Source organism: Pan paniscus, chromosome 6 (assembly GCF_029289425.2).
Source record: "Pan paniscus chromosome 6, NHGRI_mPanPan1-v2.0_pri, whole genome shotgun sequence".
NCBI lineage: Eukaryota > Metazoa > Chordata > Mammalia > Primates > Hominidae > Pan > Pan paniscus.
The window spans coordinates 19511651-19529318 of NC_073255.2; the positions used below are offsets into that span (position 1 = coordinate 19511651).

Genomic DNA, 17668 nt, shown 5'->3' on the forward strand with positions numbered 1-17668 from the left:
AGATCTGTCAAGTGTCTACTGCCTCAGAATCTGTTGGTAAAGTTCTGTCCCCAGATAGCCACAGGGGTGACTCCCTCAAATCACTCAACTCTACTCAACTGTCTCTTCAGTGAATATCTTGACAGCCTCTTTTATCACTGCAGCCCCAACATTTCTTCTTTCTCTGCTTTAATTTTTCCCTTGACATTGAAAACAAAACCAGCACTTATTTATTGTATATATTTAAGGCATATGATTACTGTACAACTAATGTTTTGATATTGTTAAACAAAAATTACCAAAGTCCATTGTTTTGGACTGAGCTCCTACAGGAGGCCCCAACAGACCAGACCAGACCAAACCAAAATGGAAACCAAACTTTAGTACAAACAACTTGTACTAAAGTGTCACATAATCAAGCTGAAATTTTAAGGAAGCAAACTGAATCCCAGAACACAACAGTTGTTTCTAAAAATGTGAAATTCAAGTCTACCTGACTTGGGATAATACGGATGTAACCTCTCCTTTAACTCTTTACCCAAAGAGTAACCTGAAGTAACATGATGTTAAACAATCAGCTTTTGTTTTGTATTATTGTGTTTTCTTGTTCCCACCTTACAAAATCCACTGTTCTATGTCTAGTGGGAGCTCTCATTCTACTCTGTAGAATAGATGCTATCCTAATTCATGAATAAATGCCTATTTGATCTATAAATAAATTTGTTGTTATTTTGTTTTCAATAGTGTAAATATTCATAGTGAAATAATTATTATAGTTAAGCAAATTAACATATCCATCTCCTCACATCTCCTCATATAGTTACCCTTGTGTGTGTGCATGTGTGTGTGTGTATGTGTGTTAAGAGCACCTAGTCTCTTGGCAGATTTTCAGTATGTTATACTATATATATATATATATACACACACACATTTTTTTTTGAGACAGAGTCTCACTCTGTCACTCAGACTGGAATGCAGTGATGCAATCTTGGCTCACTGCAACCTCCGCCTCCTGGGTTCAAGTGATTCCCCTGCCTCAGCCTCCTCAGTAGCTGGGATTACAGGTGCCTGCCACCATGTATGGCTAATTTTTTGTATTTTTAGTTGAGATGGGGTTTCACCATGTTGGCCAGGGGGGTCTTGAACTCCTGACCTCAAGTGATCCACCCACCTCGACCTCCCAAAATGCAGGGATTACAGGCGTGAGCCACCATGCCCAGCCATGTTGTACAATATTAGCTATAGTCATCATACTGTACATTGGATTTCTACACTTATTCATCTTATGTAACTGCAACTTTGTACTCTTTGACCAACATCTCCCCACTCCTCCCCTCTTCATATCTTCAGGAATCAACATTCTACTCTGTTTATGTATTTTAGTACAACCAGGTACTAAATAATTTATTTAGTTTTATTGTTCATTGTCTACATTACCCCTGCTGGAATGTAAACTCCATAAAAGCAAAGATTTGTCTTTGTTTTAATGTTTTCTTTCCTACCTATAATACTGTTTGGCACATACTAGGCATGCAATGAATATTTACTGAATAAATTAAATAATATTTTAGCATAGTCTCTGAGATAGTATATATGCTCAATCAAAAGAGCTATAATTATTGTAGTAGTAAATAATAATATATTGGGTATATGCACTTAAAATAATATGGGTCCTGCAGGTGGCAGTTCTAGGTTTGGAATTTAGGATAATGAGCTGAATATAAATTAACATGGTAATGCAATCAACTGAATAAACAAGATCTCATCGAGAAGAATACTAAGAGAGGAATGCCATGACATAGGAGGGTAGAATCCAGGGATGCACCGACATGGGCATGTCGACATTGTGAACCCAGGAAAGATACTGAAAGCAAGTATCCAGAGAAACAGAGAAAGGACCAGGAGTGAGGTATAATGGAAGTCAATGAAAGGTAGACATTTTGGAAGGACGAAATGCTCAGTAGTCATCACACACTTCAGAGTAGATAGTACCACAAAAATGGTAAACAACAAATGCTGAGATAAAAATTATTAAAACTGTGGGAATATTTAATGATTGGAGATCAATCTTCAGAATAAAAACTGTCAAAAACAGCAATGAAAGATTTTTCAAGATTGTTCAAAGACAAAATTCATGTAACACATGCTCTTTACATTTGATTCTCTCAAAAAAAGAAGTGATAGCATAATAAAAAGAATACACCTTATGTTTGAATTTATATAACTAGAGGTTGACATAAGTGGGCCAAGGAGGCAGACTCCAGGCTCACTGAATTGAGTGGGGTCTTGCACAGACAGATGGGTAGTAGGAAGAAATCATAGATCTCATCTTAGAGTTAAAATCTGAGATCGAAAATGCATCTAAACCAGTAAAATTGCCATATTTTAAAATAAGAATATAAATAATACAAAAATTCTAGAAGTCTTCAAGACAACACTTAAATGAATAAAAACAACAATTAAATTAACCTAAAATGTAAAGTATTTTTATATGGCTCTCATTTTATTTAATCTTATTTACCATAGGATGTCTAATAAACCTTACATGAAGAAAGGAAATTTAGAATTAGTTATTGCTATACTCAGCAATATGGAGGTATTTTCTTTTCCTCTATTTTTGTAGTTTGAGAAAATGAAGCATTTTTAATAATTTTGTGAAATAAAGGCATTTAAAATACAACCAGTATTTTACAGATAATTACAAAATGAATCATAAGTGGTACAAAATGAGTAATATGATTAATTTCTAGGTTGACCTTTAGAAAAGTATTTTTCTATCATTTCTTAGTTGTTATAATTTTATTATATCAAATGGAAGTTCCAGCCATTTAATTTCCATGTTGTTTTTCAAAATGAGAAGTGCATCATGGATATAAAATAGTTTGTTTTTTAAAATAACTTTAATTTTCAAAGTAATTTGGGTTTTGAATATGAATATTGTTTGAATATCTGCTTCTCTTCCTACCAAGGTTCGTTCTTTTCATAGTTACTTTACTCATGCATTTTCACTTCTATATTTATTGAATTAAGTAATTATTTTGCAGGTAGTTAAATTTATTGTTCAATAAAAATTTTTTTAAAAAAACAGCTAATAGCAGTGCATAACTTTCTTCATGGATGTGTCATCATTTTAGGTAGCCTCTAACCTAGATGAGAGCCCTCAGCGTTGCAGATATATAATGTGCATCTCCAGCAAAATTGCCCATAAGAATAACTTCATTATTCTGGGAAGCTAGATCTATAAAATATATAAAATGTTGAAGTGTTCTGCCTTTACAATTCCTGGTAAGTACAGCATGACTAAGTGATAAAACCTGAGTCAGCGTCATTTCAAGCATATCGTTGTAGAAAGCGTATTTTGACAGAAGGAAAAAGGAAATATAGTGGACAAAGGTGTTCTGTTTCAGAGTAATGACGTATTTTAGATCTATATACTTCTACCTTGACTGATGAAAAATTATCTCTAGAAGCTTTTAATGGTATACGATACTGATAAGTCACAGCAATCCTAAGTTATAACAGAATGATAAGGAAAAACTCACCAGTACCACTGGACAGATTGTTGTGGGTGGTAAAATATGGTCCTTCAAAGGTCCACAGTCACATTCAGGTTTTAGATGAGAAGCACATTTATTATGCAGCTAGAAAAACAGAAAGGGGGATAGTATCAAATTCTACATGACAATGCCTAACATGGGGGAGATTATATTTCAATCGAGATACAGCAAACACATTAAAAGTACAATAAAGAAATTATAAGAACAAATAAACAGAGTCATAAAGGAATTCATAATACATTTGTCCTTATATATGTACCCTAAATAAACCATCTAGCAGCTTCTGTGACCCATTCTATACATTTTATAATTCTCAGAAACGTTTATATTAAAAATGTACTTTAGGTTTTGCACCAAAGAACCCTGATTTCTTTGACAAACACAAATTATTGTCCATTACAGTTCTTCCTTTGCTTATCTGTTAGCATAATCTTGAAACCTCTGTGCCTGTGTATGCTTTTTTTTTTTTTTTGACCCTCCTGTTTTCTCAAAGTCATTCCAAAGTGCACAGCTCAGTATGGGGCATAATTGATCCCATCATTAGTTTTAACTTTGTAATTCAATATGTAAATGTAACCAGAGATTCATCTCAGTAGGAGCAGGATATAAATAAAAGAAGATGATTATGATTATAAAAATTTATCTGTATATTGTATTTATCAGCTCAACATTAAGTTAGTATATAATCATACAATGTCCTATTTATTTTTAATATGTATGAGCCCAAACTAATATTTTTATTAACCTGGTCATAAGTTTACATTAAGGTGTTATAACGTGGTGTTTTAAATAGTGATGTTTTAAAACTGAGATGGTAGTTTTTTAAAGAATTACACAGATTTGGTAAAACAATACTTGCTTGAGGGCATCTAGAGATTTCTCCCTCCTGCACTATGCATTAATTTGATATGAACTCTTCATACTTTAGAAAAAAATATACATTTCAATAAGATAATATGTTATGTTCAAAACAAAAAAGAGCCACATTATTTTTCCATTTTGAATCAAAAGCTACCTCATTTAAGCCTTGGCTGCATTAATTTTCACAACATACATACCTTTGTGAGCAGTTAATTATCAACTAAGCATAGGAGTCTAATTAGTGTTGATTTATTTTTAGTAATAGAACAGTATCAAAGAGGTATTTCTGCGGTCCTAGAATCTAACACTGCTGTCATGCTAACTCCCTGCATTGGAGTTAAGGTGACTTGTACTGTAATTAATGCCCATTAGGTTACATTACATGAAATAAAAGTATCTTTACATGTTCATCCATAATTAGCAGCTCTGCTTCTCAGGGGCATATAAACTTCTCTATAAAAAAGTGATTTAATTGTATTAGGCACTACTGGTCTTTGTCAAGAGGCAAGAAGTGTTGAAGATAGAGAAGCAGCTGAATGCACAACAGAACTAAATAAACTGATACTCAGAGCAAATTAAAAGGTATAGTTTCCTCAAAATAAAATTAGTGACTTGTTTAAAATGTATTATTAATTTATTGGACCTAGTAATTAACTTTCTCAGAATCTGCCATGGCCATGGATGTTTGGATTTAGAGTTAACAGATTAGCAAGTGTTGGGATGGATCAATTTCTCCCAAAAGATATGCTGAAGTCCTAACTTCTGGGACCTTTGAATGTGAACTTAATTGGAAATAGGGTCTTTCTAGATGTATTTAAGTTAAGATGTTGGTTTAGCTGGACCCTAATCCAATGACTGGTGTCCTTATAAGAAGAGGGGAATCTGGACAGAGAGACAACGGCACAGAGAGAAGTCCATCTGATAACAAAGTCGATATCTGAGTGATGCACTACAAGACAAAGAATTCCAGGGATTGCTGGCAACCACCAGAAGCTAGGAAGAAGCAGAAAAGGATTCTTCCAGAAAGCCTTCAGAGGGAGGATGACCTGCTGACATTTGGAATTCTAGCCTCCAGACCTATGAGTGAATACATTCTTGTTGTTTTAGGCACCTATTATATGACATTTTGTTACAGCAGCCCTAGGAAACTAATAAACCCAGTACTATGAAAACGGCACTAAAACCAAAGAGAGATTATGGGTCTTAAGACTCTGCTGCACTATGGATGTCACAGAGAAAGAGCTTTGGCTCTTTAATCTTGGGCAACTTCCTTAAAACTGAGAAAACAGACTCTAAGAACCCTCTACAAAAAACAGATCCGAGATAAAAACCTATTTGTGTTTACAGCAAGAAAGTGTTGAAATATTATTCTTGATTACAGTGTAAAGCTAAACACTTGACTCTGAAGGCCACAGGGGCAGGACATACTGAGTCTTATGCCAACGCTGACTACAGATGCAGTCGGAGGCCTCAGCCTCCTCCACGCCTCCATCCATGTGTTTCCAACAATTTGCAACTGATATGGTAAAGGACGACTAAGCTCTCTGTATAGTTATTTGAGGGTTACTGATGTAAGAAAGGATGGCAAAAATAAAATTAATTTAATGATAGTTTGGGGGCATTTAGGCTAGTTTCCCAGAAGGAAGGAAAGAATCGAAGACTCAGATAGAATCATGCAACAGATGAGCTTACCAGAGTGTGTGTGAAGGGGCAACTCTGTATATTGGGATTTGGGAGTTTCAGAGCATAGGTACTGACAATTGATTCCATGAAATTCTGGTCTTTGCAGAGCCAAATAAAGCTAGTTTGGGATTTCCCAGTTTGATTGCCGCTGTGGTCCTGAGTTTTGTCTAGATGGTCATAAGGCACTCCCCAAGACATAGGAGGATCTATAAGTTTAGTAACCATACTATCATCTGTTAAACAGAGTCACACAATGCAAGAAAATTCTCCTAACCAAGAAGTCTATATTTGATAATATGCAGGAATACCTTATGCTTGTATTAAGACTAGAATCTGGCAGCTAATAAATACATTTGCATAACCATCAACATTATGACGTTGTTTGTAGCCAAGAGTGTTAAAACTGAGGGCATCATGTTAGGAGTACGGATCATTTTACAAGTCGTGAATCAAATTTATATGACAGGTTTAGTTTATGCATCATATTTCTTGGAGATATACTTGAGGAAAAAATATACAATGTGAAAGCCAATGTGAAAAATGCGTATCATTTTCAGGACCACCTATAAAGTGTAAAAGTGAATATCATTTTTGCTGTGAACTTAAAATTGCTCTAAATCATAAAGTCTATTTTAAAAAGCAAAAATCAACAAAATTATACAATAGAATTCAAAAGCTACAAATTTTTTTCTTTAAGATACTGGTAATATTTTGTTTCCTGATCAGGTACTGCTTACAGAATATTCATGTGGGAAAAATTCATTGGGCTCTGCCCTTTGGATATAAATGCCTTTCTGTATGTACACTTTCCTTCAATGAAAAGCTTTTTATAGTTTGAAAGAATGAATAAGACCTACTATGTGATAGCACAACAGGGGGACTACAGTCAGTAATAATTTAATTGTACATTTTAAAACAACGTAAAGAAGGTAGTTGGATTGTTTGCAACTCAAAGGATAAATGCTTGAAAGGATGGATACCCCGTTCTCCATGATGTGCTTATTTCACATTGCATGCCTGTATCAAAACATCTCATGTGCCTCATAAATGTATATACCTACTAAGTACCCACAAAATTAAAAATAAAAAAATTAAATAAGTGAATATCATCAACAATAGAAAGTTGCTTAAACTTGTCATCATATTTCGTGGACAAGAATATAAGAAAAAGACACAGCTGAGTCCTTCTCAGTGTAAATAAGATGCTGAAGGCTCACTATTGTTTTAAAGATAACCTATATCCCAAATCAGCAAAATCCTAAACACCAGGGTCCTCATCAAGAATAGAAATGAACTAGAGCATTGAAGATGCTGCCTCTTTAGTAAAATAACCAATAGCGCAGCAGAAAAAATCAATTGTTTACTATTTAAAATTAAAAAAACATTTTTGTTCAGTTATCTTTGTATTTTTTTCAAGCTAAGGCATAGAAATCCTTAGCTCATTTTTAAATATACATCCAGAAATTCCCATTCATGTTAAGGGATTCAGTGCCATATGTAGGAAAATCATATAATAGAAACCAGCTTTTCCTGGAAGTGAATTAAACACTTGGAAATAATTTCAGAGTTTATGACAACTTCCAGTAGCACCTAATTTAGAGCCAGATCTATGTTTATTAGAAAAAGCTGTCTCAAGATAGAAAGAAAAAGAAAGTGTGTGGATGTCTGTGTGCATGTGTGCCGGCATATAGTTCTATGGATGGAGTTAGGAAGAGTGGCTGTGCTGGTCAGAGAAGAAAATGGAATCTGAGAAGTCAAAAGGAGGAAAAATGGAAAATAAGTGTTCATAGGAATTTAGAGGAAAATAAGAAGAGAAATAAGCTATTTTTCTAAAGAAAAATTTGAAGACCTGATTTGGAGGCACATATTTACTGGTTCACCCGTTACACTGGCCCCTAATATTTTGCAGTTTGGGGTACTTCCTAAGACTAGCATTTACTGAAGCAGAAATGTTTCCATGGCATTGGAAACCTTTAAACATTACTGTTAGGAATTTAGTATCTTAATAAACAATATTATCTCTATATCATAGCAAAAGTTAGTAATTCATTTTTATGAAATAGGTGTTCTTTTTTCAAGCCTAAATAAAATCCCTCAACTTCCCATCCTGGTGAGTCCTGCCTGACCAGTGAGAGCTTACCTTGACAAGCAATGATTCACAACATGTTATACAACGAAGGTCAAGAAAACACACTTTCAAAAGAAATGAACAGGTATAAGCAGTGGGATATTAAGGATGTTAGTAATCAAGACAGAAAAGAGAACTGAGGTGAATATTTTGCCTGTCACAGAGGATTGAAATATAAAACACAGAGACTGGTTGCCTAATCATCAGAAGGCAGTTTTCCACTGATCTTTCCTAAACTTTTCGTATTTTTAATTTTGAAGTGGCTAGATTTACAAATGAACAGAAAATTTCATTCTAAGAGCCTAACTTTATATCTACAAGATAGCCAACTAGTAAATCAAGAAACTGCAAGTATGAACTGAAAAATGGGTGTGAAAATTGATTCTTAAGTATTCATTTAACCTTACTTGCATATCTGATGGAGATGTGAGTATTACAGGATGATATTATAAAACAAAACTTAAATAGGACATATGTTTGAAATTTAATATTCTACTGTAAGAATAGCATATCAGAGATTAAAGTGATCTTACTGAAGAGTTTTCTACACTCAGTACTTTGTCAAGAACTTCAGGTGATTAGGAAAAAATGTGTGACATGGACAAGCAACAGGAGCGGGCTACAGTTAACAGTGCAAACAATGTTAGACTGTGGTGTGAAACCAATGGAGAGCATTTGAGTTTTTCCTTTGGATGTGGAATGTAAGTACAGAAACTATTCAGAATCAAGATATATTAGTGTCAAGAAAAATTTCAAGGAAGACAGGTAACCTAACTTGTTGCCTAAGGTATGATTAGAATTTAAGATAGGTGCATTCAAGGGACAGGGATGAACAAAATAGTAGGCATGAGGGAAACATGGCCTCCCCAAGGGACTGCCAACAGAAATACACAGCTATGGCAGAGGGTGTGTGTAGAAGAGGAATATTATACACAGTTATGTTTAGGTTTGATTCTGATTTCTAAAGAACTAAAAACCAACTTGATGCAAGGGGTGTTGAGGGCTGCATTTATTATCACAGAACTATTATAGATTGCTAAAGAAGGCATATAACAAACTAGTATTTTCAGAAGATCTTTCTGGAGGTGGTATGCAGCCTGCATTATAGGAAAAGTACCTTCTGTTAGGGAGATGAGCCAAGAGATTTTGACTCTAATCTAGTCAAGAGGTGCTAAGAGCTTGCACTAGGGCTGCGAATGTGGAGACAAAACCTCAAATCCGAGAGAGATATTTTAAGTAGGAAATGACAAGACTCAGTGACAGGTTGTGTACAAGAGATAAAGGTAAAAGACAAGAGTAAAAAAAATTGACTTCAAACTTTTTTTCCAATGACTGGAAGCATGACAATACCAGATCTGATAGAATGAGAGAGTTGTAGTAACAGTCTTTGGGAATAAAAATCAGTCAGCTGGGCTTAGGATTTAGTGAGATTCAGGACCACGGGATTCTGGATGTCTTTTTGAGTGCATGCAGGTGCTGTTCTGACTCAGACTGGACAACTATCCATCCTTCTACAGGTGAGAGAGAAATGACGTAAGTGTTCTTCATGGAGTGCCCTCTGGAAACCAGGGATTGCTTTATGCGCACCCAAATGTATTTCATAATACCCACAAATATAATTGTTACTTACTAAGCACTTAATATGTATGAGGTCTTGTCCTAAACATATCTACAGAAATTTTTTGCCCCTTTAATCCTCATAATAATCTAATAACTTAGGTATCATTAACTCCATTTGACACATTAGGAAATTTGTCTAAACTGGTTACATAAATGGCCCAAGATGGCATAACTAGTAAGTGAGAAGACGATCTTAAGAATCTGGTTGGTCTGAGCTGCAACAGTCAAATCATTTCCAAAAGTCATATATAAAAGGAAGTAATGGCTTTTGGACAAACCCTGAAAGAAAGCCAATCATCATTCTTTCTGTTTCTCTCTACAATATATTCTTCACGGAACCCGAAATTCAGATAGGCCTTTCTGAAGCCAGCACTGGCAGCGCCATATCCCATTACTCCCATAACTTCTGCTAGCTCTTTGTTATGTCCATAGTACTTTCTGGAAAGTGTAAGAGCAAAAGAAAGTACATTCAGTTGTTTAAAGGCAAGCAGTAGTAGTAGATACTCATCAGTCAAGAGCAGATCAATTTTATGCTGAAATTTTCATGCAATGACTCAATAGAAAACTATAAATACTACTAAATACATAAATGTTCTGAGGTAAATATATCCTGTTTAACCAAGGCACAAAATCAATAATTAAGTAAATGTGTCCCTAAAATTGCTTAAAATTAAAAATCCGGAACTGGATGGAGGCTGAAGTGACTTTTGAGAAACTGATAGAGTCTCCTGGATATATGATAACTTTTTAAAAATTTGCACAAGTTGTGTTTTATGAACTTAATACCCATAAGACCCCTAGAGCTCATTGTTTATAGAAAATAAGGCTGAGGATGGATAAAAGTCTCAGGACTTTAGAGAGTTTAGTAACAGGGCAGCCTTTTTTTTTCTTTCTGACTCTGCCTTAACTCCACCAGAGATCCCTGGTTAGCCTTGTTTCCTAAATAGAACTTTGAGATTGATTAATTGATTTATTTATTAATAATTTTGAACTTGGGGATTTAAGACATTTGCTGTTTATGTTGTGCTTTGCCATAATGACAAACAAAATCACACTCAACTATTCAACGGTATTTAGTGTAAGAATAAAATGTTAAGGGTATATTGTCTTATCTGATTTGGGACATACGATATTTAGATTTTTAAAAGTACAGTCTATTGAAAAGTGATATCCTTTTTCCTGTAAAAGAAAGTGCCTCTTTTCTTGTAAGGCTAGGGTCAGGATCAAGACCAAAGAAAAATGAATAACTTGTGAATGGTAGGGCTAGGTGTGGATTCTGAAGTACCAGATAAGAAGAACCATTAAAACAAAAAGGAAAACAATGAGAAAAACAAAAAGCAAAACCATGAGGAAAACAAAATGGAATATAATACAAGGAAATGAAGAATTTTAAGATGCTTTGTGTACCCGGAAGAGACCACTAGCAATGGTAACTTTGAGGACAGTGGTTCCCATGACTGGAAAGGGTAGAAGACAGACTTCATGGAGATTAAATAGAGAAAGAATGAGAGGATTCAAATACAGAAAATTCTAACAGCTTTGAAAGCTTTTCCATTAGAAAAGGCAGCAATGCATGTTTTTAGAGGGTTCAAACTGAGTACACACTTAAAAACATTGATTTTTTAAGAACTAAAAAAGAAAATATGAATAATAAACCTAAGACAATAAGTTTGTAATTTACGAAGAATAGGAAAACAATTGGAGATACAAAGAAGAAATTATTTCTAAAATTATCTAATCTCAGCTTATGTTAAAGTTAAGATATAACCAGTGAAATATTCACTATATGAAAAAAACAAGAGGAAGCTCCCTACAAGATCTGAAACAAAAATGACATATGTTTGTAAATGCTTAGCAAAAAAAAAACTGGTTTTTAAAAATCTACATGAATGTTTTTAAAAATGAAGTAGTTATGATCCTCTTAAAACTGGGAATTCAATGTTTGAGTAATTCATGTGTAAAATTTGAATCATCGTTAGACATTTTATTATACTAACCAAACACTTTTAAAAAACTATCTTTCATAATTGAGAAAATTTCAAATGTAAACATAATTTAACTAATAGCTGAAAATGATTGCAGAAAATGTGTTCATTTAAAGGAAAGTACTTAATTGTATTTTTGAAAAGTCAGTTGTTTTTCTCATCATTCTGTATGAGTGTGCATGTGTGTGTGAGTGTGTGTGTATGTGTGTGTGTGAGAGAGAGAGAGAGAAAGAGAGAACATTTAAGAGAGTTGTTTAAGCCCTGGGTTGAGGGTGGGGCACTTGGGGACACAGTGGAGACAGTTATTTACTTAACTGATTCAGTGCCTCCTACTGTTTTATTCTGACAAAAGTAAAAACATTAGTCCTGTAACACGAATACTCACTCTAAGCTGGGAAACAAAACCTCAGCCCCATAAATATTTTGTACTACATTATCAAAAATAGCTATTATTGAAAATGTGTGATTCTAATTAACTTACAGAAATTACACATATAACTGCAGAAGTACCATCTAACAACGGCATTCATTCCAAAAATTTTTTCAAGCTAGATTTGACAGTCAATTAAACCAGGTGAAATTCCAAAGTGTCCCAGAAAAGACCAATTTATCTCTTCTTACTTAATTGTGAACACCATCAACACGAGCATTTACATCAGTCTCTCTTATACCCCAGTTTACGATTTAACTGAAACAGGAAGGCAACAATATGTTGGAAGAAGCGTAAGATGAATTTTTAGATGCATCAAGACCTAAATAAAACACGGTCTACTTGCCCTTCTATCTAGTCACGTGGTCAAGGACAATCTGCTTAACTTTTTTTGGTCTTAGTCTTCACTATATACTTAAATCATTGAAGCTCATTGTTCATTTTTCTAACCCTTTTAAGCCCATAGATTTTATGACTAAAATAAATTTACAATAAGCAAACCAGAAAACCCTTATTAAACAGGGTTGTGGAGTAAAGGGAGAGCTGAGTTCTACCCAAACAGTATCCTATTCTTATTGCTTACTCCTAGCCATGGCCTCTGATTACCTTCCTGGGAACCTCTAACACTCCATGGAACACAGTTTAAAAACCATACCATGGTATCATCTCTTAGATTGTCACCAGCTCTAAAATTCAGGACTCTATGGGGACAAATCTGACCCTGAGCCTATCTCCTTGCAAACAAGCTGAAATGAGAAGTTTCCATGGTTTTAGGCTTACACTCAGTTTCAGGAAGCCCTTCTAGGGTAGGACTTTCAGAGAGTATGATATACACGTCTTCAGTGTGGGTGAATGCTGGGATTTGTTTTCCAATTGTTACTCACTGTGATCTGACACCAAACACAATGCAGTCCTGTCAGGCCCTGGTAACATTTAACAGTTTTGTGGCACTTATCACACTTGGTTGGGCAGTTACCTTCAACCCAGTAATGGTGCATGACCTAGAACAGAATGACATCATTGTGATAAGAGGACACACCACATAATGGCCACCTTCAGAAAGCAAGCATGCACACAAACTTACATCAGTGTTCCTTTTGGACTTCACATAGGTCTTGATGCAAGAGGGAGGTGCTCGAGCCACACAGCGCTCATGGACTGTGTACTTGCAGACTGAAAGGAAACAGGTACACAAATTCAGAGCTAATCCTGGTCCTGGTTGTAATTTTATAGAGAAAGAATGACATTAACAGAACCTCATTTCATATCCACTGCTCCCTAATCAATCCAATCAGCCACATCAAGGAGAAGTCCAAGTCGACTGTTTTTACCATGGAATATAAAAGGCCAATTAGTACAGGAAATATTATGCATGTGAAAAACCAAGGCTCCTCTATCATGGCATAGCAGGAAATGCTTAATTAAATCAGTCCTCACTCAAATTTTTCACAATAATTCCCAGATGACAAAAATATTAAAGACAAATTGATGACTGCCAAATGGCTTGGTGTCATTTGCTAGAAGGAAGAGATCTATATTTTACAAAGTATAGGCATGAGAGCAGCTGGCGGGTATGGGAATAAAAGCCCATGAGTTTATGCTATTTTGTCTCTTATCTAAATCTTAAATGGCTGATTAGTCTATTTCCAGAGAAGAGATTTCACCATACACGCCAGGCCTTTGGTGAAAATTCATCCTTCACTTGCCATCATGGCATCGTTTGTCCAAAAGCAACAGCCTTTGCTGGGCGGCATATTGTATACATATGGAAAAATTTATGTCACTATGCAAATGTATACATACACATAAGCAAATATATGTATCTACGTATGTATATAATATGTGACAGAAAACCAAGACATACATTTTTGGCATCTTCAAATTCTTTATGGTTTGAGTCTGAATATGATTTAGGGTCAACTACATGTGTTCTTTTAATAAAATGTTGGTTCCAGATTAAGGGTTCTAAATGCATAAATATATAAAACAGTACTTAAAAATAAACATATAGCCTCCTCAATAAAAACAAAAACAAAAAACTAACCACTGCCTCAAATTAAAATGAAAAACACTAAATCCAAATAATATTTATATAGTAAAACTCTCCCAAAATATTCATATCTGTGATTTTCTTTGGCACCATTGAGGGAGAAAACATGTTTTCTCTTCTCCTCCGTATTAAAAATAATATTGAATATTGCATTCACCACACTAATCAGTAAAAACTTATGAGCAAAATTCTCATTCCTCATATAATATCACTCATCTTACTTGAGACTTATCATTTTGTTTTATGTGTTCTTGTTAACAGACTCTACCATAAAAATTCCTTTTCTTTAATAGAACTTTAAAAACAAAGTACTTCCTTTGTATAGGGAGAATGTCCTAGTGTAACTAACATGTAACTAAACTTTCAAACGTAGCTGTCAGAGACTATGTTACACATGGCAAATTTCAGGTAACTTTATTAAAATTCGTAAATAGTTCAGAAATCATATGCATATGTGGCACTAAAACATGGTATTAAGTTTCAAGTAACACAGCTGAGAGAAAGGAAATTCTCAAACATATTACCAAAGAAGCTGCTAGCTAATGACAAACAAACAAACAAACAAAAAACCTATAAACCATGGATGGTATTGGAAGCCAGGTAAGAAATTAGATTTAATGAAATGCACAACAATGGAATGTGTCTAATGAACTTGACAGTTTCAGTAATTCTGTACAAGCTGAAAAGGTTGGGGAGAGATAAATTGATGGATTAATGGAGAACTTAAATGAAGGGGGTATAATATCTACTCTTTTTTATCAGGACTATCATGGATTGTAAAATTTTCTCAGGTAGATATGCTGTAGATTTAAAATTACTTGGGTGATTTTATAAACTAACTGTTATATACACTATAAGAACATTCTAATTGGCAGACCTGAGTTAACAGAATAAAATGAAAATTGCAAAGATGGGTGAACTGAAATTTTTAAAATGGCCACAACTAATTAATCATCAATGCTTTGCATTCCAATGTCTATTAACCATATATGAAGATTTTCTTTCTGTTAGCATTGAAAATAATAGGCTTGAGGTGTAAAATTAGTTCGTATATCTTGCGATTTCCTAATTTTAATGCAAATCTATTTTTAATCAATTAATGTAACTTAAACAAAATACCCAAAGGAATCAACTCATTATAAGATGCTCATGTGAATAAAGTCACTAACATGTGGGGAGGGGGGGATGAATATGAATAAGATGTAAGTATGAAAAACTAGTGGAAATATTCAAAATAATCCCTGAAGAAATGGGAAACATGAATAAATTAAACTACAGTGGAAAGAAAATTGCTGAAGACTTGGAAAACGTCCTTCATTTTTTTCCAACGGTAGGTTTTTCCAAAACTGAAGAAATTAGAGTAACCTAAATATTCAAAAACACACTACAGGAAAATATAAATCACATGTACAGAGACAGTCCAGATCAGATCTTAGGTCTCCATTTACAAATAAGACTATTCCATGAAATCAACCTTTCCTCACTTGAGGAGATGATGTCCAGGCAGAGCAAATGTACTCACAGGAACAGCAGAGGCCCTGCTTCCCCACGCCAATCAGCATGTTCAGGCAAAGGTTGCAATAGGCAGGTTTGTTAAAGTGCTTCAGTCGCCACACGTGCTGTCCATCATCCTTCACGTTCTGCATGGGACGTAAGAGAAACAGATTTCACTTAATGAAATAAACAGTGAAAGATGTAACTGCCAATGAAATTCAGAGCTGGACTGAAGCATGTGAAGACAATCTGTTATTTCATCCCTGACTTTCTCCAAGATCACCGCAGAGCCTTTAGAAAAACACATGTGCTCCAGTGAAATGAGATAGTGCTAACAAATCACCGATGCTATAGCAACCCACAAATCCTTGTCTAATATTAACAGCTCAACAGCGTACCCCAAGCCATCGTCATGACCTGCCAAATGGATCAGGGACGTGATTGTCTCTTCTTTAAATACTTTATCCTTAGCACAATTCCATAAACAAATAAATAAATAAAGAGAAAGAGAAAATACCCTTCAGTGGAACAGCCTGATAAAGAAAAACTTGCAAAGACGTCACTAACCCTTGCTTACTAGTAGTAATATACAAAATTCATGATGGTGATCAGGTCATGTAAGGTGGCAGAGGAATGGGATGGGATGGAAAACTAATACTAAAAGGTAAGTTATTGGTGACATACTAGGGCTTCATTCGAGGAGTCCTTATACTATATTCCAATTTATATTAATACATTGAGTATGCCACAAATAGTATATTTTAAAAGGCAAACTTTTTAAAGGATTTCATTATGTTACCATTTTGTTTACCCCCTTATAAAATATAAGTAGTTTTAATCTCACAGAAAGATGGTAAAAATATTAAAACTGTATTAATATTTTTATTTATAACAATCCCTATGGTTATTTGCCACAATACAACCTTGGGTTTAAATTAATTCCCACTTTAGCAAAACACTTTATTTTTTTCTCTTCTCAGTAAAACTCTCTATATCATAATAGCTACTCCTGTAGGTATTTAATCACAGCTGCATTGTTCAAGATTAAAATAAAAAGAAATAATATGATGCTTAGGAATTTCTTGAACTCTTTACAAGAAGGTCAAGATATTAAATGAAATTATTATATATTATTACTTTTGCTACCATCATTTTCTCCATTAACATGTACTTTTTGTAGTCTAATCACCAAATTATATCAAACAGATTAACATTTATTGGTATTCTATTGAAAACATTATTTGCCATAACTTTTCAGGTTGCCCAAGTTGTCATATTTCTTGGAACACATTCACCTAATAATTTCTGAGCATCTTTCAAGTGCTTGGGCATTAACATTACTCCTGTGCTAGTGAGGCAATATAAATATATTCAGATCATCTTGTTTCTCTTGATAATAAAATATTAATAATAATGCTCCTAACTACCTTTCCTATTCCCAGTCAAGGGATAAACCACCAGATTTGTAATACTAGAGAAAATCTATAGTAACTAATTCTTACATTAGAACCAGAAATGTCAAATTTGCATCACAACATGAAACATTAATGAAATGCTTCCTGGGCGATAATTCTTGGTGGGTCTCTTGAATTTCTTCATGTTTTGCAAACAGAAGCACTGTCCTTTCTTTTTCTTTCTTTCTTTTTTTTCTTCTTAAGACTATCTTTTCAAAGATGTTTGAGTAACAAACAGCCTAGCCTTGGACAATAGAGACATGTCTCCCTCCAGAGGAGAGGGCCAGTTTGCTTACTATACTTACAGTATAATAAAAATAATCACTCCCTTGTAGGCAAAGGTTAAATGGGTTTGTTTCCTACACATTATAATTCATTTAGTTTTCTTAAGTCAGGGTTTCCAAAACTTGATGCTGTGCACAATCAT

At 34.4% G+C, this 17668-nt stretch overlaps 1 protein-coding gene across 21 annotated transcripts in view; it reads right to left on the reverse strand.

Annotated features, from left to right (window-relative positions):
- Window positions 1-17668, reverse strand: part of DGKB (diacylglycerol kinase beta) — an 835560-nt gene that overhangs the window by 530319 nt on the left and 287573 nt on the right. For all 21 annotated transcript variants that reach the window (XM_034963734.3, XM_057302827.2, XM_057302829.2 and 18 more), the window contains 4 exons: window positions 15816-15933; window positions 13328-13416; window positions 13128-13244; window positions 3522-3620 (listed from right to left, as the gene is read on the reverse strand). In XM_034963734.3, the coding sequence (XP_034819625.1) occupies window positions 3522-3620; window positions 13128-13244; window positions 13328-13416; window positions 15816-15933 (423 nt within the window). The remainder of the gene's footprint in view (window positions 1-3521; window positions 3621-13127; window positions 13245-13327; window positions 13417-15815; window positions 15934-17668) is intronic.